This window comes from Lytechinus pictus, chromosome 3, assembly GCF_037042905.1.
Source record: "Lytechinus pictus isolate F3 Inbred chromosome 3, Lp3.0, whole genome shotgun sequence".
Classification (NCBI taxonomy): Eukaryota; Metazoa; Echinodermata; class Echinoidea; order Temnopleuroida; family Toxopneustidae; genus Lytechinus; species Lytechinus pictus.
The window spans coordinates 57330208-57353873 of record NC_087247.1 but is presented as its reverse complement, the minus strand read 5'-3'; the positions used below and the strand labels follow the sequence as shown (position 1 = coordinate 57353873).

The 23666-nt window shown below is 35.3% G+C and overlaps 1 protein-coding gene across 1 annotated transcript; it reads right to left on the bottom strand.

The window, feature by feature from the left end:
* Positions 1-1451: 1451 nt before the first annotated feature.
* LOC129256930 (GATA zinc finger domain-containing protein 1-like) lies at positions 1452-23489 on the bottom strand. The gene is made up of 4 exons (XM_054895148.2): positions 23000-23489; positions 13575-13634; positions 10511-10691; positions 1452-3204 (listed from the first exon to the last, which is right to left on the bottom strand). The coding sequence occupies exons 1-4, from the start codon at positions 23387-23389 to the stop codon at positions 3017-3019; spliced, it is 819 nt and encodes a 272-aa protein (XP_054751123.2). The 5' UTR covers positions 23390-23489; the 3' UTR covers positions 1452-3016.
* Between the last annotated feature and the right edge of the window lie 177 nt (positions 23490-23666).

Sequence of the window (23666 nt, the reverse complement as noted above, 5' to 3'; positions counted from 1 at the left end):
AGCTATGAGTAAGGCGCATATCATCACGATGGCCTCGGTGTGGGGAGGGGAGGGGGCACATTGGCACTATATGAAGTGTTTTGGGCAAGGAAACAAATTTAAAAAGTAAAAGATATCTCCAATTCAATCTTCCAATTCAATAATATATCTCACTTGTATTATAATTATATATAGTCAAGTCTGAGATAATATGGTATGACCTTTCTCATTTCTATTTCTGTTGTATAGGCCAAACTGCTGTTTCCACACTTGAATAAGACTACATTAAGTCTACATTAAAGTTCTTGACATCACAGTGCATTTGCAAATACCAATATCTACCAAACTGCTCATAATTGATTTCTAAGTTGTTACTTTTGATATTTCATTTCTATTGAAGAATTCCTCATGAAGAAGACTAGATATAAACAACACTTTCTCAACTCATTTTTATCTCTAAAAGATGATTCAACACAAAGTTTCTCCCATCCCTTTATCTTTTGTCTTTCCTAACCACCTCTCACAATTTCTCTCAAAAATCAAAATTTCTCTCATATTTTCTATACTCATTAAAAGCATACATATTCCAAGCTCTATCTTCACAAGTTCATGCATCACCAAGGGGAAGGGGGGAAATCAGAATCATATTCTCCTTCACCACATGGCAAGAGAATTGTTGAACCTCTATAAATGCATACAGATGAATCTGTCTAAGTCAAAGCTCTTGGGACCACAAAAAAAGGATGTTTGAATTAGATATTTATGCATGCTTCACATGACTAGGTCAAAAATATTGCTTCCACTTAGCCAATAATAAAGCAATATTGACTGGCCTCGGGGCGATACAACATATATCGCCCAAACTAGATTTATATCGCCCGAGTCGTAGACGAGGGTGATATCAATTTAGCGAGGGCGATATATGTCCTTTCGCCCCCAGGCCAGTCAATATTGCTATTATTAACCAAATCAGACATCTAGAGCGAAAATCGTTAAAATTTAGATATTTTAAATTTTTAGAATGAGAATCTAGTTTATCATGTTGAGCAGACTGGGCCTCTGAAATTTACCATTGTGACGTAATTGAAATGACGCGTCCCTGGCCTAGGGACGCAGTATCCAGCGTTGTCTGAACTTGATTACCATTATGACGTATAGCATAGTACTGCGCGGTTCAAGGACGCGTAGAATACCCGGATATTAGCGCTGCCTTTTATTGCCGGCTACATTTCCACGCATTTTCTCATTGACTTTCCTGAGCGGGCAATAAATTGGGCCCGTGGATAAACAATTGGAATTTTATTGACCGGCCATTTGATCCCAGTCTTAAGCAGGCAACAATGTTTCAAAGTTGCCCTGCTCAGATGTCTGATACGGTTAATAATTTGACTTACAGAAAGTAGAATTAGGCAAACTTAACTTTACGATAATTAATGTCCAAGGGAAAAGAGAATGCAATTTGAGGACAGAGCTGGGTTTGTAATATCAACAGGTTTTATTTACAAGTATCTTTCTTTTAGTTTTGAGAAAAACATTGGAAAATTTGACACCTACATACATGTACTCATGTATCTGTGAGCTGAATTACTTTTTTACATTCCTTTTGTAAAAAATCTTTCATTTTTCATGATACATAATTATTAATTTGACGAAGCTTTTCCTAAAAATAAACAGATTGAATGTAAAATGTATAAAATGACAGTTATATCCAATCATTCAAGCAGATCCTAGAAAGGAGACCATGATAGTCATGATGAATCTTGTCCAACACCTCCTTTTCAATGGCAAGGCAGTTTTCTGTCATGATTTACTGACAATTTATTACTGAAGGACACATTTTTCATCATATTCATACACATTAAGTCTTTGAATCCCCTCCCCAGCCAGTTCCAATTATCCTAGAATCACTATCATGAATTTCATGATGATACCATCCTAGATGACCACTGATTTCCTGAACAAGGGCAGTGTCCATAAATGCTTGATACAAAAATCTAAGATCAATGTCACTCCTATCCATTAGCAAAGATAATTTGTAACCTGAAATTGAATATTATGAGAATGAAAACAGGAAAAGTGGATGGACAACTGTAAAAGATCATGCATGAAGCAATCACCTTCAGTAGTTTGAGACATTTAAATTATGAACCGCACTTCTTCTATATGAAAACAAAATTACTAAATTCAGGATAAATGTCAATAAGAAACAGAATATGCAGGAAAATAATTCATAAGGAATGCAGAAGCAATGTCAACAAAACCACTTTATTTTAGAAGAAAAATAAAATAAAATAGCATGAAGGTTCATCAACAGCTGGAAAAGTATTTAATCCAGAGATGCAACTTTTTACTCTTTGTTCAATTATGTCTTGTTCAAAGTGCATGTGAGTTTTTACTATGCCTGATAGTGTGCATATTGTGGGCCCTGATAACCCAGAGACATCAAATTTTGCTGCAAACCACCTTGATTTCAGTGACTATTTACTCAGAGCAAGCACAGATGCTAATAGAGTGTGGCCACCAAATGACTGCTACTGAGTTTAGGCAATTTCCATGAAGAATTGTAGATGATTTCTAATGTTTGTGATGTTTTGACACCGACTTCAGAAAATGCATGTCAAGTAAAAACCTGGTTTTTTTTTTCTCTCTCTCTCCTCCTTTTCTTTCCATAAGATACCAATATTCAAGACATAGTCCTTTCTGTCTGTCAGCCCTCTAGGATCTTACTGTTTGATATGATCTTGGATTCAAACAGGGCACCTGTTATTGTAAACAGGGATAAAATGCATATGAGCCCTCATTATGAAATGTGTTATTGTGCCAGAAATACACCACATTACCTTTAAAATGTTCACAGTAAAATGGTTTACATCACCTATAATACATGTCCATGGTTCATTCGTTTTAGTGCTGCAGTTTTAACTGCATCTGCGTATACAGTACATCATAAAAGGGAATGATGATCTCATATCAAGTTCTTGCAATTTTTTTCTGAGGTTGCACAATTGTCTATTCAAAACAAAAGCTAAAATCTCTATCATGATTCACCAAATACATTTGCTGTTGTTGGCTTGCTGCCTGGAAGTACACTTGACCATACAAATCCTGGTTCTTCTTTTATTGGTACTACTGGGTAAGGACTCTTGACAAGGCGATAGTAATCTGCTGGGGCGTGGCAAACAAATTCCATAAACTCAAGAGACCGAGGGAGCTCTTCCTCTGGACCTGTCACAAAGAATGATATAAAATAAATCAAAATGATTACTAGAAGATTCATGCATCAAAATAAGTATGTTAAATGATGGCATAGCATGTTGGAGCACTCAGGAAAACATTTCCTCCTCACATTTGACTTAATTTTATTCGATAGTGGACAATTGTAATTTCAACAAACACGTGTACGGTATAATCAAACATGTGTAGTTTACAACATCTACATGTGCTACACAAAAGTAATGAAAATGTAGTATAAAACATAATTGTGCATTATTCCACATCACAGGAAGTATTTTGTTCCATTTTCTTGTATTTTGAAGATTAAAAAAACATAGAATTTTGCTAAATATGTTGAATGAAGGTAAAGCATGATTGAGCATTACAAATCCGGAAATAATTTCCTTTAATATCATATAAAAAGTAGTTTTGGGGGATAGGGGAAAAAGTGTTTCAACATATGTGTATACCGGTAATCCTACATGTGTGAAACACCTAAAACACAAAAGTAATGAAAATGTGGTACATGCAGTATAAAAAGCAATTTATGTTGCATTATTTACTCCACAGGTCCACCCCAGCCAAAAGTTGATTTGAATAAAAAGAGAAAAATCTAGCGAGCAAAACACTGAAAATTTCATCAAAACTGGATGTAAAATAAGAAAGTTTTGACATTTTAAAGTTTTACTTAATTTCACAAAACCATTATATGCACATCCTGGTCAGTATGGAAATGAGGAGACTGATGAAATCATCCAATCACTTTTTATTTTGTATTTTATTACTTGAAATATGAAATATTCTTATTTTCTCCTCATTATCAAGTGAAACAATTCCTCCCTGAACATGTGGAATTAGCTTTGTTTAATACTCTATGATTCAGTCGAGTTGGTTCTTATTGTCATATCTGTAAAAAATAAAACATGATATAATTCAAACAATAAAAAACAAAAGAAATAATGAGTGTGCCAGTGTTGGACCTCATTAACTGTCTCATTTGCATGTCACTGAGTTGTGCATATCACTGTTTTGTGAAAAATACGCAAAACTTTAAAATGTCATTACTTTCTTATTTTACATCCAATTTTGATGAATTTTTCAGCGTTATGCTAGTTTGATTTTTCTCAATTTATTCAAAGCAACATTTATCTGCGGTGGATTTGACCTTAAAGTAAATGATTGTTATCATTTTATTATTAGGCCCTGTTGCTTTAATTTTTGAATTTTTAATTATTTTTCAAATATCATTAGGCGTATTACCAATTATCTTCATGAATTATTATTACAGCTTTATCTGATTTTTTATTATCATTTTGTGTTGATTAATTCGATTATTTCATATGGGTATAAATGGTCAATTATTTTTCTTTAAAAAAACATCCATATTAATTCCTCTTATTTTGTTTACATTTTGATTAGACACAATTTGTTATTCTTCAAATGAATCGGAGTGCTCCTCTTATTTTGAACACCATTGGCAGTATCATTTTAAACCTCATTGGATTGAGAATGATAAACTCTTGCATTACTTCTATGCAAAATGAACAGGATGTGCCTTATTTGTGTATCAAGTATCAACTTTGGAAATAATGAAAGACTCCTTAAATTTTAATGACGTCTAATCCTCTTTTTGTCACCTTTGCACAATAATTGTGTGAGGGTACATTGTGTTTCAATAAACTTGTTAACTTAATCCCCGTTTTCTCAAAAGTAACATTCTATGGTAGTAAATGTTTTCCTCTTCGTAATAGCAGTGGGTTATATTTTTTTTAAGCTAAGAATCACTCATTATTAAACTGAAAATTTATCCCTAGTGATTTTTTGGGGGTTTTGTCATTCCTAGTGATATTTGTCACAGAGTATACACTCTGTATACACTCTGTGACATTACTATTAATTGCGCTCACACAAAAGGTACATTAGACTATATCTCCTCCCAAAACACTGGGTTCCTCTTTTTCTTCTATCATTATCATCACGATTTAGGAATAAATATTACACACATAAACCAAGAGTCTACATGTAATACAAGTTTATAAGTGAAAATAAGATGGGAAGCCTATGCCTTCTAGGGCAAAGCCGACATGTTTTTGATGGTCTCAAGATGGCGACCACTCCACACCGGTGACTTCATTTCTGAACAGCCAATCAGCATGTGACAGCCCATCCAGATAATATTCAGATCAGTGAACAAGAAACATGTGCTATCACCCAAGGATCATTCAAACCAAGTTTGATCAAAATTGATGCACAAATAAAGAAATGTGAGCAAGTTGATAAAAAACTTCAACAAAGGATGGACATGACCTCATATCATTTGATCTTTTGACCCCTTGATGACCTTTAACCCCACCACTTTCATATTTTCCCATGTGGTATTAGCCAAGGACCATATGTACCAAGTATAATTGGGCAAGTCCAAGAATTCTTTTACCCAAAAAACTATAATGTATTCAGGTCCCAAATTATGGAACTCTCTCCCCCCTACCCTTAAAAATAGTTTATCCCTTAATAGTTTTCAACGTCAGTACAAAGAAATTCTGTTAACAACGTTCGCATCCAATAACTAAGTAATTGTAACATGACTATAATTTCTGTGCTTGCCTTTCTCCTACACTTATTCTCCCTAATTTCACCTGTCGATTTTCTGTGACCCTCCACATACGCTAGTCCTTTACCTTTTTTCTATCATTTTCCTCGAAAGGCAAACACTTCATTTTAACTTTATTAATGTTTGTTTTCCCTTGTATTATTTTGTCTTTGTATGTTCTATTTTGTATCCCTTCTTTTTCTTTCTTTACTGGGCTGGAACTTCTAAGATCTAACAGATCTTTAATGCCAGTCCACACTCGAAGCCTGCTCTGTACACTATTTACTGTATTATCACTTTTGTTATTTTGTTTTGTTCTTGCCATTATGTATTTCTTATTTACCTGTATGTATGTTATTTTTATAGAGTGAAATAAATGAATTGAATTGAATTAAATTGAATTGAATTCGCGTGTACATACTTATGCAGGCCTGTACGTATGGGACATTCCAGAGGCTTTAATGACCTGAAAAATAGTGTTAAAGGAGAATGAAACTCTTGGAGCAAGTTAGCTTTTGTGAAAGCAGAAAAATCAAAGAATAAGATCAACAAAAGTTTGAGTTAAATAGGACTAGCAATAGAAGAGTTATGAGCATTTGAATGTCGAGATCACTAATGCTATGGAGATCCTCCCATTGGCAATGCGACCAAGATCTATTATGTCACAGATGAACAACTCTCCCCTTTTGGACACTGAAAATATACCCCAAAACATCTCTTTTTGCTCATTCTAATCATATGACAAACGATTCATCAATGATATAATGTTGTGAAACCTCTGTACTTGTCCTCTCATAAAGAGAACACCTCACCTTGTGATAGACTCCATAAAAGTGAGAATATAAGTGAAATAAGTACTAAAGTAATGAGGGAGTTGTACGTGTGTGACATCACAGATCTTGGTCGCATTGCCAATAGGAGGATCTACATGGCATTAGTGATCTCAATATTCAAATGCTCATAACTTTCTTATTATTCCTTCAATCTTCCTAAAACTTTCAACAATATGTTTCTTTGATTTTTCTCTTTGATATGGATTCAGCTGGTTTCAAGGGTTTCGTTCTCCTTTAACAAGTGGAACGCCTCTGGCAGTCTCGCCTGCATTACGCAATTTAATATAGCAGCAGTGCTAACTTTGAAAACTACTATAAAATAATCATTCACAAAAACATCAATCATATAATGACATAATACCACGTTCATTGACCATAAATGACATTTGAACGGAGACTTAAGACTGTCAACTACACCCATGTCCACATTTCATTCACTCTATCCATAAACTTTCAAAGTTATGATGGCACTTCAACAATTACCCCAACATGGCCTAAGTTTATTGACCTTTACTGACCTTTGACTTGGTTTTGTGACCTGAAACTCACAGGGGATGTTCAGTGATACTTGATTACTCTTATATCCCAAGTTTTATGAACTAGATCCATAAACTTTCACAGTTAGGATGGTAATTCAACAAATACCCCCAACACGGCCAAAGTTCATTGACCTTTAATGACCTTTAACCATGGTCATGTGACCTGAAACTCGTACAGGATGTTCAGTGATACTTGATTACTCTTATGTCCAAGTTTTATGAACTAGATCCATAAACTTTCAGAGCTAGGATGGTAATTTAACATATACCCCCAACATGGCCAAAGTTCATTGACCTTAAATGACCATTGACCATGGTCATGTGACCTGAAACTCGCACAGGATATTCAGTGGTACTTGATTAACCTAATGTCCAAGTTTCATGAACTAAATCCATAAATTTTCAAAGTTATGATGGTAATTCAACAAATACCCCCAACTTGGCCAAAGTTCATTGACCCTAAATGACCTTTGACCTTGGTCATGTGACCTGAAACTCAGGCAGGATGTTCACTAATACTTGATTAACCTTATGTCCAAGTTTCATGGACTAGATCCATAAATTTTTAAAGTTATGATAGTAATTCAACAAATACCCCCAACTTGACCAAAGTTCATTGACCCTAAATGACCTTTGACCTTGGTCACGTGACCTGAAACTCGACCAGGATGTTCACTAATACTTGATTAACCTTATGCCCAAGTTTCATGAACTAGGTCCATATACTTTATGATGTCATTTCAAAAATTTAACCTTCGGTTAAGATTTTGAAAATAATTTTCCCAACATGGTCTAAGTTCATTGACCCTAAATGACCTTTGACCTTGGTCATGTGACCTGAAACTCAGGCAGGATGTTCAGTAATACTTGATCAACCTTATGTCCAAGTTTCATGAACTAGGTCCATATACTTTCTAAGTTATGATGTCATTTCAAAAACTTAACCTTAGGTTAAGATTTGATGTTGACGCCGCCGCCGCCGTCAGAAAAGCGGCGCCTATAGTCTCGCTCTGCTATGCAGGCGAGACAAAAATGACTTTGATTAGATTGAATACCCTCATGATGGTAGACATCTAGGAGAAGAATAATCATGCCAAAAATGGTAACACACGACTTTGACCTTTTAGAGAGAAAAGATATGCCGTTACCTATGTGACGCAGAAAAAAAACAATTTTTAAAACATTTTTTCAAGTTGAGAATTCTCTGAAAGTAATTCATTTGACAACTTGTAACTAATAGGCCGTTCAGACTGTCCCCCGTCACCCGGGGGAAGAGGAGAGAAATCTTATCTCTTTACGACCGACCATCCATACATCCCCCGGTGTCCGGGAGATTTGCACCGGGGGAAGAGTGGGCGAGGTCATCGGCATGGTTACGTAAGGAGCGCCCGCACATGATAACGCGGGAAATGCAATTACTTGCAGCTAGCCGAGCACTAGCACAGTACCCGAGCGGAAGCAGTTCTCTTGACACCACATTTCGCGCATGCGCACTTATGATTAAAACAGGTGCGCGATCTCGGATTATGAGCCAAGGTCGCTCTTCCTTCGAAAAACCCGGGGGATAGAACCGGGAGACGGGGGATAGAACCGGGAGACGGGGGACAATCCTCCAGATCATCCAGACTGTCGATTTTCCGGGGGATGTCCCGGGTGACGGGGGACAGTCTGAACAGGGTGTTAGTGTGATAGAAGTCACAACACTCTAGTATATCTAAGGCAAGTTTCATGTCATATGCTAAAACCCTCTAATTACAGACTCTAATTAAACAAATGTATGACATGTTACGTATGGGACATTTTGTCCTCATAGAGAACGTACACAATTTTCCCCATAATTTCAAAAATTAAAATAATTTAAAATATGGAAATAACTAAAGAGTTTTTTTCTTTCAAAATGTTCTATTGAGACATATTTGATATGACTGAAAAGGAAATTAGCCATTTCTACATTTTTTTTTCTTGTTTTTCATGGTTTCATGAATTTCTTATGTATTTCTATTGTTTTTTATTTTTTCATATTTTTCCATTTTCACAATTTTTTCGCTTCGATTGTTTTCATTAATCAGTATTCATAACAAATCAGTCTTTAAAAACTAAAGAAAAGGTAAGTAATCACTTTTTAGAGCACTCTTGAAATATGCTTTTCTCCATTCACTTTGTACACAAATCTCCCCATTGACATTGTGTGTAAATACATGTAGGTAACATCTTGTCCCATACAGAAATTTTTTTTAATTATCTTTCAATTAAAAAGTAAACTATATTTTGAAACTTTTTGTGGTATAACATTTTCATACTTAATAAATTAGAACTTCCCAAAGATGCAATAATACAAGTATTGTATTATGAGAAATAACTTTAAAAAACATCCTCAAAATGTTATGTATGGGACATTCCATCCTTGGACAAGACCTAATTTGCATAATTAATTTAGATGACACCACTTTTTTCCCCCCAAATGCAATAAAGATGTTAGGGGTCCATGTCCCACCTATGACTAAATCTCATAAGTTTTGTTTTTATTTTCTATGAGTTTTTGTAATTGTCCCATACGTAATGCTCATTTTACCAATTATGCAAATTAGGTGCCCCAAATATGCATATAATCACATCTTTCTTAAAGAAATTTTAAAATTCAACATTTGGGCTTTCTTACCCCACCAAAGATAACTTCTTAAATTAAAGATGAAATTTTGCCTTCCAGGGTGACCTTTTCTTGGACTTGCCCAATTGTAAATTATGCAGAAATAAAGAAATTAGAGCAAATTGAACAAAAAATTACATTTTTGTAACAGTGATCTAGTGATTACTAGGTCTCTGCCAAACTTTTTTCAGAAGAGACAAAAATTTCCTTTAAGTAAATTAAATATACATTCGAACTAAAGAACTCTGAATAAATCAAAGGTTTCTCAACAGCCCTCTCCTGAAAGGGGAATTCACATTGATCTTTTTTAAAAACAAAATCAGAAACATGACAGTAACATGAAAAGGCGACAAAATCTATCAAAATATAAAGAGTAAGTAATTTGAACATACATGTATACATATATATATATATAATAAGCGTTTACTTACAAGGTGCTTTACCCCAAGTCATGAATATATTATTCCACATACTAGCATTTTCAATGGTTTATGACAAACCAATAGACCTTTTTTTAAATATGTATGAATGCTTCTCTTTCAACATGTGATATTTTTAGTCATGAAAGTCAAATTTATGAGTAAGAGAATGATATTCTCTGATTTCCTTCAGCCCAAGCAGATTTGCTTTGGACAAGCTTGACTCTATTCCTGTACTCAAATATAACACCAATCATACACTGTAGCATTGATTCATAATCTGCAATTACCTAAAATGTATGTGGCTGGGTCAAACTTGTTCTTGTTTGTCGCCTGTGTTGGAAGGAGCCATGTGATAATAGCACTTTTCTGTGAGTACTGATCTTGCATAAATCCCCGCAGTTGAGCATAGAATATTCCTCCATCCTCATCCAGCAGAGATACAATGTCACCAACTTGGTAGTATGTACCCTACATGGAATAGAGATAACATTTTTTGTCAGTATGGTATGCATCATACCAATGCTATGTAAATAGAAGTTACTACAAATCATTCATGATATACTGTGTGATTAAAAACTAGAACTATCATTGAAGAAAATTAATACACCTGCCGCACTTAATTACCATGGCAACAATTTCTAACACATGGGGAAAATATGTCTTGCCTATTTTAACCACAAGACCAATATCTGAGCTATGAGAATTGGTTAAAATCTGATAAAAAAGTTTAAACCAAAAATTTGTACCAAATTTTAGACATATAATTTGTTGTTACCATGGCAACGCAATTTTCAACACATAAGAAAATTGTGCCTTGCACATCATTACCCCAAGAACAATGTGTGGTCCAAATTTCAAGAGAATTGGTTGAAAATTGAGAGAGTAGTTCGATGCGCAAGATTTGCACCTAATTTTTCGGTATTTTATGCCGTTACCATGGCAATACAATTTTCAACACGTATGAAAAATGTGTCTTGCACATCTTTACCTCGAGACCAATGCATGGTCCAAATTTCAAGAGAATTGGTTAAAAATTGAGAAAGTAGTTTAATGCGCAAGATTTGCACATAATTTGGGGCATTTTATGCCATTACCATGGCAACGCGATTTTCAATATGTACGGAAAATGTGCCTTGCACATCTTTACCCCAAGACCAATGTGTGGTCCAAATTTCAAGAGAATTGGTTAACTAGCGCATCAATGGTGTGGAGCTCATCCGGCATCTCACTACAAAATTTAATACAATTTTAATTTCAGCCCAGTTTACACTGTAGTGAATTATATTGGTGACATAAAATGATATAGAATTTAAATTGATGAAGAAATGACATAGAAGCATTCTTTGTGATCTATGAATAAATTTCATATAAATTAAGCATAAATAATTTTCTAGTCAAAATTTCTTAACTCTGTGTAGAACCTTGGTGAACCTCATGTAGCTCTCAGATGGAACAAAAATAATGAAAATCAATCAACAAATAAATGTTTCTGTGAGTTTTGAAAATATATAAATAAATTAGCATATTTAATGAGCTTCAAAATTCTGTGAGCTATCATACAAAGCAAACAAAATTGAAATTGATCAACAAATGAAGAAGAAAAAACATTTTTGTGATATATGAATAAATTTTGCATAAATTAGCATAAATAATTTTCTACTGAAAATTTCAAAATTCTGTGTAGAAATTTGGTGAACCTCATGAAGTTCTACCAAATGGAAAGAAAAAAAATCAAAATCGGTCAACAATTCAAGAAGAAAAAGCATTTTCTGTGAATCTTTAAAAATATGAATAAATTAATTTTGCATAAGTTAGCATAAAAATTGTTCTAGTCAAAATTTCAAAATTCTGTGTAGAAGTTTGGTGAACCTCATGAAGCTCTACCAGATGGAAGAAAAAAAATCAAAATCAGTCAACAAATAAAGAAGCATTTTATGTGAATTTTTAAAACTATGCATAAATTAGCATAAAAATCGTTCTGGTCAAAATTTCAAAATTCTGTGTACAAGTTTGGTGAACTTCATGAAGCTCTACCAGATGGAAGAAAAAAAATCAAAATCAGTCAACAAATAAAGAAGCATTTTATGTGAATTTTTAAAACTATGAATAAATTAGCATAAAAATTGTTCTGGTCAAAATTTCAAAATTCTGTGTACAAGTTTGGTGAACCTCATGAAGCCCTACCAGATGGAAGCAAAAAATTCAAAATCGGTCAACAAATAAAGAAGAAGAAGCATTTTTTGTGAATTTTGAAAAATGCGCATAAATTAGCATATTTAATGAATTTCAAAATTCTGTGTAGAAGTTTTGAGTCCCCCACCTAGTGCTATCATATAAAGCAAACAGAATTGAAATCAGACTTGAAATGGCGAAGAAGCATTTTGAAATTGTGGACGGACGACAGACGACGGAGGCCACGCCACGGCATAAGCTCATTTGGCCCTTCGGGCCGGATGAGCTAATAATTGAGAGTAGATCGATGCGCAAGATATGCACCTAATTTTGTGCATTATATGCCGTTACCATGGCAACGCAATTTTCAACATGTATAAAAATGTGTCTTGCACATCTTTACCCTAAGACCAATGTGTGGTCCTAATTTCAAGAGAATGGGTTGAAAATTGAGAAAGTTGTTTGATGTGCAAATTTTGCAACTGATTCCTACAATGTATATACCTCCTTCAAACTTTGTTTGGCGGGGGTTTAAAAAAGTTGACGCCTCACAAATCCTCAATTTAAGGATAAATATGTCACGAACACACATACTTTTTTTAATATGGCCTGAATGAAAGAGTATGTTCTCAAAAATAATTTGATACCATATTTACATGGTATGTGTTAACGCTTGGATGATAAGGAGCTATTCTTTGCAGTGATGTAATATTTTGATTTGCGCCAGAGTAAGGCATGACTTTAATGAATGAATCCAAATGTCAATGAGGCCATAATCCTACAACAGTTGCATTATCATCCATTTCAAAACACCTTTTCAATAATTTTGTTTAAAAAACATCTTTTAGTATTGATTCTCAAGATAATTTCATTGAAAATGGACAATATGTTAACTTACTTGTAGGATTATGACATAATTGACAACTGGATTCATTCATTGCAGTCACGCATTACTTTGGCGCACATCAAAATTTACATCCTTGCAAAGAATACCTACTGAAATCCAAGTGTGAAGACATACCACATAATATCAAATTGGGAGGAATTAATCTTTCCAGCCATATATAATGATTATACATTCATGACATATGTTTTCCTTAAATTGGGTATTTGTGAGCAGTCAAGTTTTTTTTATACTCGAAAGATAGAGAAAACACCAAGGATCATTAGTTTACTCACCTGGTGGAATACACTGCCTGAGGTCACATTTGTGGACACTGTTGCTGGACTTTTTAGAGGCTGCATGGTGAAAGTGACAAATATGGAAATGCTGTAAATACTCGACATGTAATACTTTGTTTCAGTTCTATCAAATATTATTTGATTTTCTTTTTGTTATAAAACAAAACACTATAGTATGCTTGCAGCATTGTACAAAAAATTGTTAGGGTTTAGCGGTCAAAGTAAAAATTGAAGGCTTTAACCAGATTAATGCAAAATTTTACAAAGAAGAATATGTCTGTGCACAAAAATTTGCTGCTGGTGCTAGTGAGATAGCTCAGCCTTCACAGTAAGCCTGAGGATAAGGGGGGACAATGTTAGTAGTTCACCAGAAGCAATGGCAGGGTTTCCACAGAAATTTGAAAACAGAATTCCATGACTCTTCCATGACTAAATTTCTGCTTTCCATGACTTCCAGTGACATCCCGTGAGTTGGGATGTCACAAAACGGGAAAAGTGGAAATCATGAACACCAATTATAATAGCAAGCATGACAAGAGAGTATGAGAGTTGCGAGACACAACAAACTGGAATGCTGCCATATATGTAGCCAAGGGGTAAACTTATGCAATTCCATGACTTTTCACAAATTTTCCAAATTCCCTGACTTTCCATGACCACAAATTTTTCCCAGGATTTTCCATGACTGTGGGAACCCTGCAATGGTCAAAATCTAGACTGTAGGCTAACTTGTTAAACAGACCCTACAAACATTTAAAAATTTCTGACATTTTGCCTACCATTCCCATAGATATCATACTTTGAGAGAATTTCATCACAAGGTATTGTTCGCAAATGTCATAGCAAGCCTCTCAATAACATTTCAAGGTCAATATACCCAACACATTCCTGAATATTGCGGGCCTAAATTCCTAATTGATATAATGTATATTTCATAGACTTTGATCTTTATTTCATGTTAGAAATTATAGAGTAACTTTCCACTGTCATAATCGATTATGAGAGCATGGATACTAACTCTAGACAGTGTTAGAATGAGACATCACACACACGATACATTATAATTATCACATGACATTTAGATAGTAAAGGTAAGCCGAAATGGGAGAAATTATACTAGGTCTAGGCCTATTATATGTATGTACTTTTACTAGTCTAGGGCAGGCTCTAATAGTCTATTACAGACCTTATCGCAAATAGCGTTCGTCGCGTGAGGGCATGTCACCACAAAGGAACACAGGAATTAAAAGGGAGCAAACGCAAATCGGCTTTCAGGAAGCCATACAATGCCATAAGTTTTGTGTAGTGTCACTCAAAATCCAGGCATTTTCATAAGTCTGATTTCTTCATATTGAAATTATTTTGGATACTTGAAGTTGAATGTGGATTTATACAACAATCTTTGTATGATGATTGCACACTGAAAGTATGAACTCAATGCTCACAATATTTTCATAGTTTTCTAGGGCTAAATTTGGGAAGATTTTGTAGGTAAAGTTCATGAGCATGGACCGGGTCAATGCCAATCGACTTTAGAAAAGCTCTAGCACTTTTGGCAATCCGAAGAGAGCCTGAGGCTTTTTTTCCATTAAAGAATATTGATGAGAATCATAATAAATTTAGCTTGTTTTTGTTATTTTGGGGGAAATATAGTCCTAAAAGTTCCAAATCGGGCTTGATCGAGTTTGATCATTACAAGATCTAATGTTAGAGGGGGGGGGGGAGGGGGTGAGACTTGAAGATCGAGCGGAGAGACCAAATACAAAGTATGTTAAAAATAAGCTAGTAATAGTATATAGGCCTATGACATGCAGAATAAAGATACGTAAATCCCTGAATTTAAAACATTTTATGATGCCATATTTAGCCCGAGTATTCTACAGTACATGGTCACCCTCTAACCTCTCTGTAATATCATTTTGTCTGAAGCAGCTGATGGATATATATAAATGATATAAATTCCATTTTTACAGCTTCATTGATAAAACAAATTATTTCACAAGTTACATCTTCAATTAATTTTTCATTCAGTCAGGGGCGGATCCAGGAATTTTCAAAAGGGGGGTGGCACATTTTCCCCGAGGAAAAATTTGACAAGCAAAAAAAAAGGGTTCAACAAAAAGTTAAGGGTATTTCATCCAGGAAAGTTTGACAGGCCCAAAAAAGGCCTTCACTTTTAAAAGGGGGGGGCATACTTCTGTTTAAACAGCATTTTTACATTATACAAATTTCAATTGTGCCTCTCAAAAGGGGGGGGGGGTGGGCACAGGCCAGTTGTGCCCCACCCCCCCCCCCTGGATCTGCCAGTGCATTCAGTCACTAATTACATCCCTCACATATCACCTTACTCATTTCATTTTTTTTTACTTTTTTTTTCTCTCATCATTCTTTCATCTTTTCTCACATTTTTCTATCTAATACCCTTTTTACACACGCTAAAATTTCCTTAACCCCGTACTATAGGTGGGGCTAAATTGCCATTTAGCCCCACCTATAGTACGGGGTTAAGCTTAGCCCACTTTCTTTTTACACAGCATTTTTGCAAAGTGGGCTAACCCCACCTTTAGTACGGGATTATTTGGCCCTGCAAAAAAGCAGGGTTATCCCAGCAATTGCGGTGCTAAGAGCGATAGTACGGGGTTAAGATCGCTAGTGTAAAACGAAAGTGGGCTAAGCTTAACCCCGTACTATAGGTGGGGCTAAATGGCAATTTGGCCCCACCTATAGTACGGGGTTAAGGAAATTGTAGCGTGTGTAAAATGGTACGAGTGAAGTACTTGTACTACGAATGATCGACAAAAACCACTAGTCCGGGGTTAGCGAGTTTCGTGTGTGAAAAGCAAGCATTCCTTATCCGGGGTTAGCAATAACAATTTGGCATGTGTAAAAAGGAAAAAAAATAGTACGGGGTTAAGGATAGTACGGGGTTAGCGATAGTCCGGGGTTAAGAAAATCCTGTGTAAAAAGGGTAAAAATTATCATTATTTTGTCTTTGCAGTACTTATTATAAAATATTGGGGCCAGGCCACTAATATAACTTCAGAATGTCCAGCCATGATCCTAAATTACTGTACATGTATGCAATAATTATGTATCAGTGGAGAGAAAAAGAAAACATAGTTACGTTATCTGAATAAAATCATGCTAGAGACAATTATTCATAAAACATGTATTCTTGACAATCGATTGATATACAAAATAAAGAAATCAAATCTACTGCAGATATGCTTTATTGATCATCATTTCATTCATTTGATTATTTTCCTTGGAATTCCAGGACTTTCCTCCAGCTCCACCTCACAGGCGTACACTGTCCCTGGGCAGAGAGTGCCCGCAGTCCGTGCAAGCGCACTTTGCACAGTGCAATCACAGCTGCACAGCTCAAAATATGCACAGACAGTGCGCAAAATGAAATAAAATTGCACTAGTCTTCGTGAAATCTGTGGTAATTCTTGCAGCTAAAATAGACAGCACATCTATCTCTGCCACCCATAATCAAGAAAAGTGATGTTGGACTCTGACATGACGAGGCGTTTACTTGAAGCAAAATGTTGGCTGCAGGTGTCAATCGTATTTTGATGCGCTATGGAAATCGTACACAAATCACAATATTGTCGGCTGCTAACATTCGCATGGTCGCATCTGAACAATAGCGGCGCTATTGCTCCCTTTTTTATCCCATGATCCTTTGCGTAAAACTATTTGCGATATTAAGGTCTAGAGTCTAACATTAGACCTAGATCTATAACTTATAAGAAATTATCTGTGTGGCTAGTGGAGCTTTTTTTAAATTTGACTTTAACTAGCCAATGCTAGCCTAATTACTTTTTCAAATCTTTTCATTTTTAAGCACTTATTACATCCCGTCTTGATTTTTGCAATGATTTAGCATGTTTCACAATCTCAGTTAGATCGCCTTGGGAAACTCCGACATAATGCTGCCCGTAAAGTCACCATGTCCCCCAAGACTAAAGAGGTCATAACCCCTATACTAGTCCTTCACTGGTTACCTGTTGGCTGTTGTATGGTGGTGTGACCTTAATTCGCGCGTTACCTAATTTTGCGCACGGTTGAATATCTCAATTTATAATTAATATCTTGAAAAACTGATATCACCAACAGAAAGAGCGACTTCAAATTACGTAGAATGGTAATTTTCTTGAAGGTAAGGTCTCTATTTGTGAAAATATTGGCAAAACATCGGCAAATTTTGTCACCGTTTTGCGTCCGCTCCGAGAAAATTCGATCTTCTCGACAAGCATCAAGTAATCGCCAGTTTGCAAGCAGAGCTCTCCAAATAAGTAAAATGTGGTACCAACCGAATTCATGGCATTTTAACCTCCATCTGATATAATTATCTTACCTTTGTCTGCTTGATTTCTTTTCTAAATCCTTGCAAAACAATTGTGCGCAAATTAAGGTCACACTTTTTTATGACACTTTTTCAGCCGAGCGCGCACTATAGTATCCCTAAATTAGACCCCAAAAGAGCCAATCTGGAATAAAATTATTGGAAATGGTTTTTTGACTGATTTGAGTAGGTATGGGTGTCAACATTTACCAAAAAAAAGTTAGGAGGAATACGGGTTGGGGAAAGTGCTTTTTTTCAAGGTCAAAGGTCAATGACCTTTTCGTACATACTGTATAATGGTATCTCTGAGATGGAAAGGCGCAGGTTGGTGATAATGGTGTCCAAATGCACAAATTCTTACCAGAATATCAAATAGAATAAAATTAATGACCTAGAATGCACATTCACCTATCAAATTCAAGGTCAAAGCCTTTCAAAAGGTCAATGACCTTTTTTACATTATATACCATACCGTATAATGGTATCTCTGAGATGATAAGGTACATGCTGGTGATCATGTTGTCAAAATGTACAGATTCTTACAAGAAGATCAAATAAAATAAACTTAAGTACCTAGAATGCACATTCACCAATAAAATTCAAGGTCAAAGCTTTTCAAAGGTCAATGACCTATTTACATTATATACCATACTGTATAATGGTATCCCTGCGATGAAAAAGCACAGGTTGGTGATCATGGTGTCAAAATGCACAGATTCTTACCAGAAGATCAAATGGAATAAAATTAAGTACCTAGAATGCACATTCACGCATAAAATTTAAGGCCAAAGGTCAATGACCTTTTATACTACATATACCATATTATATAATTGTATCTCTAAGATAAAACGGTGCAGGTTGGTGTTCTTTGTGTCAAAACACGCATATTCTTACAGGAAGATAAAATAAAATTAAGCATCGAGAATGCACATTCACCCATAAAATTCAAGGACAAAGGTCAATGTCCTTTTTAACATTAGATAATAATAATAATGGTATCTCTGAGATAAAACACCGCAGAATGGTGATCTTGGTGCCAAAATCAAAAGACTTGTACAAGAAGATTAAACAACACTAAAATAAGTATAAAGAATAAACTTTCACCCTTGAAATCCTAGATCAGAGGAAATATATAATCTATATGATATAAAATTAACCAAAAACAATATCTTTTGTGTTCATATTTTATATCTGAATAATGTTAATAACCATGGCTAATTTGTAATGAAAACATGGAGGTTTCATAATTTCGGTCTGAAATAATGAAGGCCATGGAGAATGTATTTAGGGGTCAGAGGTCAATGAGCCCTTTCCAAAATATCAGTGGAAATTAAGTTAAAAAAGTTGATAACCAAATAACACTTTTTCATATACTGCGATGCATTGCCAAAAGCACTGAAAAAATAAATGAAATCAAGTATATAATTTGAAATGATTTTTATCTTAAGTAGCAGCATTTAATGCATCATTATATCTAAATCAAGGTTGTCGTGTCTTTTCTCTCCAGCGATAGGCCACTCACCTCAATGCTATAATAAATACTATAAACTATTAGCTTAATCTTCTGAAAATGGATAGGACAGGTCTAACTCTCATGTCACAGCTAGCATCATCTGAGAGCATTTCCAAACAGCAGAGGGATGATGATGATGATGAAATGAAGGCCATCATTAGAGCTGCAGCTTCTGTCATATACATGTAGTAAATTATATATATATCAACTTCAACAAAGGTGAATTCCCTTATTATTAGTACCTTTCATCAGTTCATTGCGAGCTGGCAGAATCTCTTGTGATGCTAATGCTGCAAGACAAAACTTCATATCTGCTCTCTGCCGTACGTCACCCATGATGCTATTTCTACTAGGTATCAGTTTGTACAAGGATCATGTTTTGGTCCAGAACAACTGATTATTATCATGCACAAATTAGGCATATAACAATGAAGTTCAAAAGGAGATGATAGCTTACAAGTACACATCCATCGACCTAACAAAACTCCTACAGCACCACTTCCAGTTCTTGAGAATCAAGCTGTGCAATTATCAGTAATAATATAGATCCTGGTCTGATATCCCTTGACAGAACGTTAGGCTTTCATTGAATGGGCCAGATCAAAGTCTTGAAAATGTCAGAAGGTTTTCAAGAGTTCAATTACTCTTTGCTGAAGTTGAGACACTTAACTTCATCTATGACAAAAAAGCTGCAGCTCTAATGATTGCCTTATTTTAATTCTTCGTCATTGTCCCTGGCTATATGAAAATGTTCTCGGATGATGCTTGCCATAAGACTTAGGCCTATCCTTTCCATTTACAGATTAAGTTATAGCGTTATAGTATTGATTGTAGCATTTGAGGTTAGTGACCTATTGCTACAGAGAAATTAGTACCTTGATTTAGATTTATAGAATGCATATCTAAATGCTGCTACTTTAGGTAACTTCACCATTGTCACCATTTCAAATTATATCACACATTATTTTTTTTACACTTTTGTCAATGCATTACAGTATATTATAAGAAAAAGTGCTATTTGATCAAATTTTACCTCGAACTTGTATTTTGACATCATCATTGGTCAAGGATTCAACTATTAAATTTGTGTTCTTTTTCCACGCAGGTCAGTCTTTTTCCCATCAGAATCACTATACCTACATGCCACAATCACGTTATATCGACCTATTTACTTAAATTCCCTGACGCTATTGACATAGTTGATTGACCTTTAACTCCTAAATATATTTTCCATGGCCATTTTTTATCCTTATTTCTTTCAGAGTGAAATTATTAGACTTCCAAGTGTTCATTACAAATAGTTATCTTTCTTTCTATTATTCACAAATAAAATGTGAATATAATGGATAAATTTCTTTTTTGGGGGAATCATGCATGGATATATAAATATTTATCAACTTTTGACCTTTGACTTTGGATATTGGATTATTTTGAGTCTTTTTTATCTTCTTGCAAAAATTGCTTTTTGACATCAAAATCACCAACATGCAGCGTTTTATCTCAGAGATACCTTTATACGATATATAGCCTATGTAAAAAGGTCACTGACCTTTGACCTTGAACTTTATGGGTTAGTATGCATTCTAGGTGATTAATTTTATCTTATTTGACCTTCCTGTAAGAATCTGGGAATTTTGATACAACGATCACCAACCTGTGCCGTTTCATCTCAGAGATACTATTATACAGTGTGATACATAATGTAAAAAAGGTCATTGACCTTTGAAAGGCTTTTACCTTGAATTTTATAGTTTAATATGCATTCTGGGTAATTAATTCTATTTTATTTGATCTTCCTGTAAGAACCTCTGCATTTTGACACCAAGATCACCAACCTGCACCTTTTCATGTCAGAGATACCATTATACCGTATGGTATACAATGTAAAAAAAAGTCATTGAGCTTTGAAAGCTTTGACCTTGAATTTCATTCATTTGGTGAATGAGCATTGTAGGTACTTGATTTGATTTCATTTGATCTTCTTGTAAGAATCTGTGCATTTTGACACCAAGATCACCAACCTGCGCCTTTTCATCTGAGAGATAGCATTATACCGTATATGGTATATGATGTAGAAAAAAGGTCATTGACCTTTGAAAGGCTTTGACCTTGAAATTTATTGTTTAATGTGCATTCTGGTAATTAATTTGATTTTATTTGATCTTCCTGTAAGAACCTCTGCATTTTGACACCTAGATCACCAACCTACACCTTTTCATCTCAGAGATACCATTATACCGTATATGGTATATAATGTAATAAAGGTCATTGAACTTTGAAGGGCTTTGACCTTGAATTTCATGGGTGAATGAGCATTGTAGGTACTTGATTTTATTTTATTTGATCTTCTTGTACGAATCTGTGCATTTTGACACCATGATCACCAACCTGTAATATTTTATCTGGGAGATACCATGATACAGTATATTTAAAAAGGTCATTGACCTTTGACCTTGAAAAAAAGCACTTTCCCCAACCCATATTCCTTCTAACTTTTTTTTGGTAAATGTTGACACCCATACCTACTCAAATCAGTCAAAAAACCATTTCCAATAATTTTATTCCAGTTGGTTACTAATTACGGGATACTACTAGTCGATCGCGATGGAATTTTGAGATCGTGATACCAGCGAAACCGTTGACCTACTTTATAATTCCGTCAAGCGAATTGGACTTTGGGATCTTGCCTTCCGTTTGGTATTAATGGTTTTGATTAAGTTTGTGTGAGCTGTGAGAAACTATTGATTGAAAATCAACTTCATGATAATTTTCAAAATGTGCGCAAATTATGGTCACCCCATCATACAGCGCATAACTTTTAAATGCTCCTACTTGTTTTCCATTCAATACACGGAACTGCACCACAATACAACTCTTCCTTGATTTACTACTCCTTACAATCCCTCTCGCAACCTTACATTACATGTACAGGTAAGTCTTCTAGTTCATCCTTACTTGCTGTACCACAATCTCATAATTAATGGGGGGGATCGATCATTTCAACATGCTGGGCCATTCCTATGGCTATGGAATAAAACTTCCAAAAGAAATCGGCAATCATGGCAATGTGAATGTTTTTTATCTCACCACTTTCAAAAGTTCTCTGAAAACCTGGTTATTCACACAAGCTTTTAGTTTTACTAGGTAATTAATTAGTCGCCCCCTCAGGTTTTCTATCTTCCTTTCTTTTTCTTTTTCCTTAAGGCTTTACTTTCTTTTGACTTTATTGCGCCATGAGCATCTTTTTATGATGGATATGGTACCGGCGCATTATTAATAAGACTAGTATACCCAGTGGTTGTGTGTCCGGACGGGTTGGGTGTCCGGACACATGACTTTTACTCTCAATTTTGAAAAGTTTACAAGCAATGTCTTTAATTCTTTTTAGCACAGAATATAAGAAAATATTGTAAAGAACAAATATTGATGGTGAAAAAAAACTATTCAACCTATATTTTTGGTTTATTCCTGAGATAAAAACAAGGCTTCATTTCTGTTACGTGTCCGGACACCCAACCCCCCATCCTATCATGACTATGTAACTGAGTGTTTGCTTACATTTCTCTTGAATATGATTCGCCTATTCTTTCCTTTAGTTGACTGAGATTTTGCCGCATTGACGATCTGCTTGTAACGCATCCTCTTGGCCGGCCTTCCCGACTTCCTTCCTCCTTGGCTTTTTCCTCCTCCAGCTCCATTTCCACTCGATTTCCCGTGGCCGTTTCCATTGCCATTTGCTGAAGAATTATTCTGAGAATCGTCGCTATTGTTATTCTTTACATAACAACCATTACAGATTACTGAGCCCGACTTCTTTTTCCTCCACATACATGTCACCGACGTCTTGCAGGAAGAGCAGTATGTTTTAGGTCCAAGTGACATTTTGTCTCTTTTGATTGAGTGTAGACCGTATGTACGGTAGGCATGCAGACTCGGCTCACTTCGCATTCAGAATGTGTACTGTACGCAGAAATGTACAGATGGGACCGGTCCGGGCTCGCCTGCAGGATTGACCAAACTCAACGAATTATTTCTGCGACCAAACTCCGTCGAAACGATCAGTCGCTTAGCGCCCCTTACGGCATATGCATTTTATTGTCACCCATAATTTCCCCTCCCCGTCTTTTGATCAAGCTATAATTTGTGTAACTCTTTCATAGCTACTTCACAGTAACGAAGAAAAATCAGATACGTGCTGTTGGCTGAATCTTTTGGGTTTTTTTCT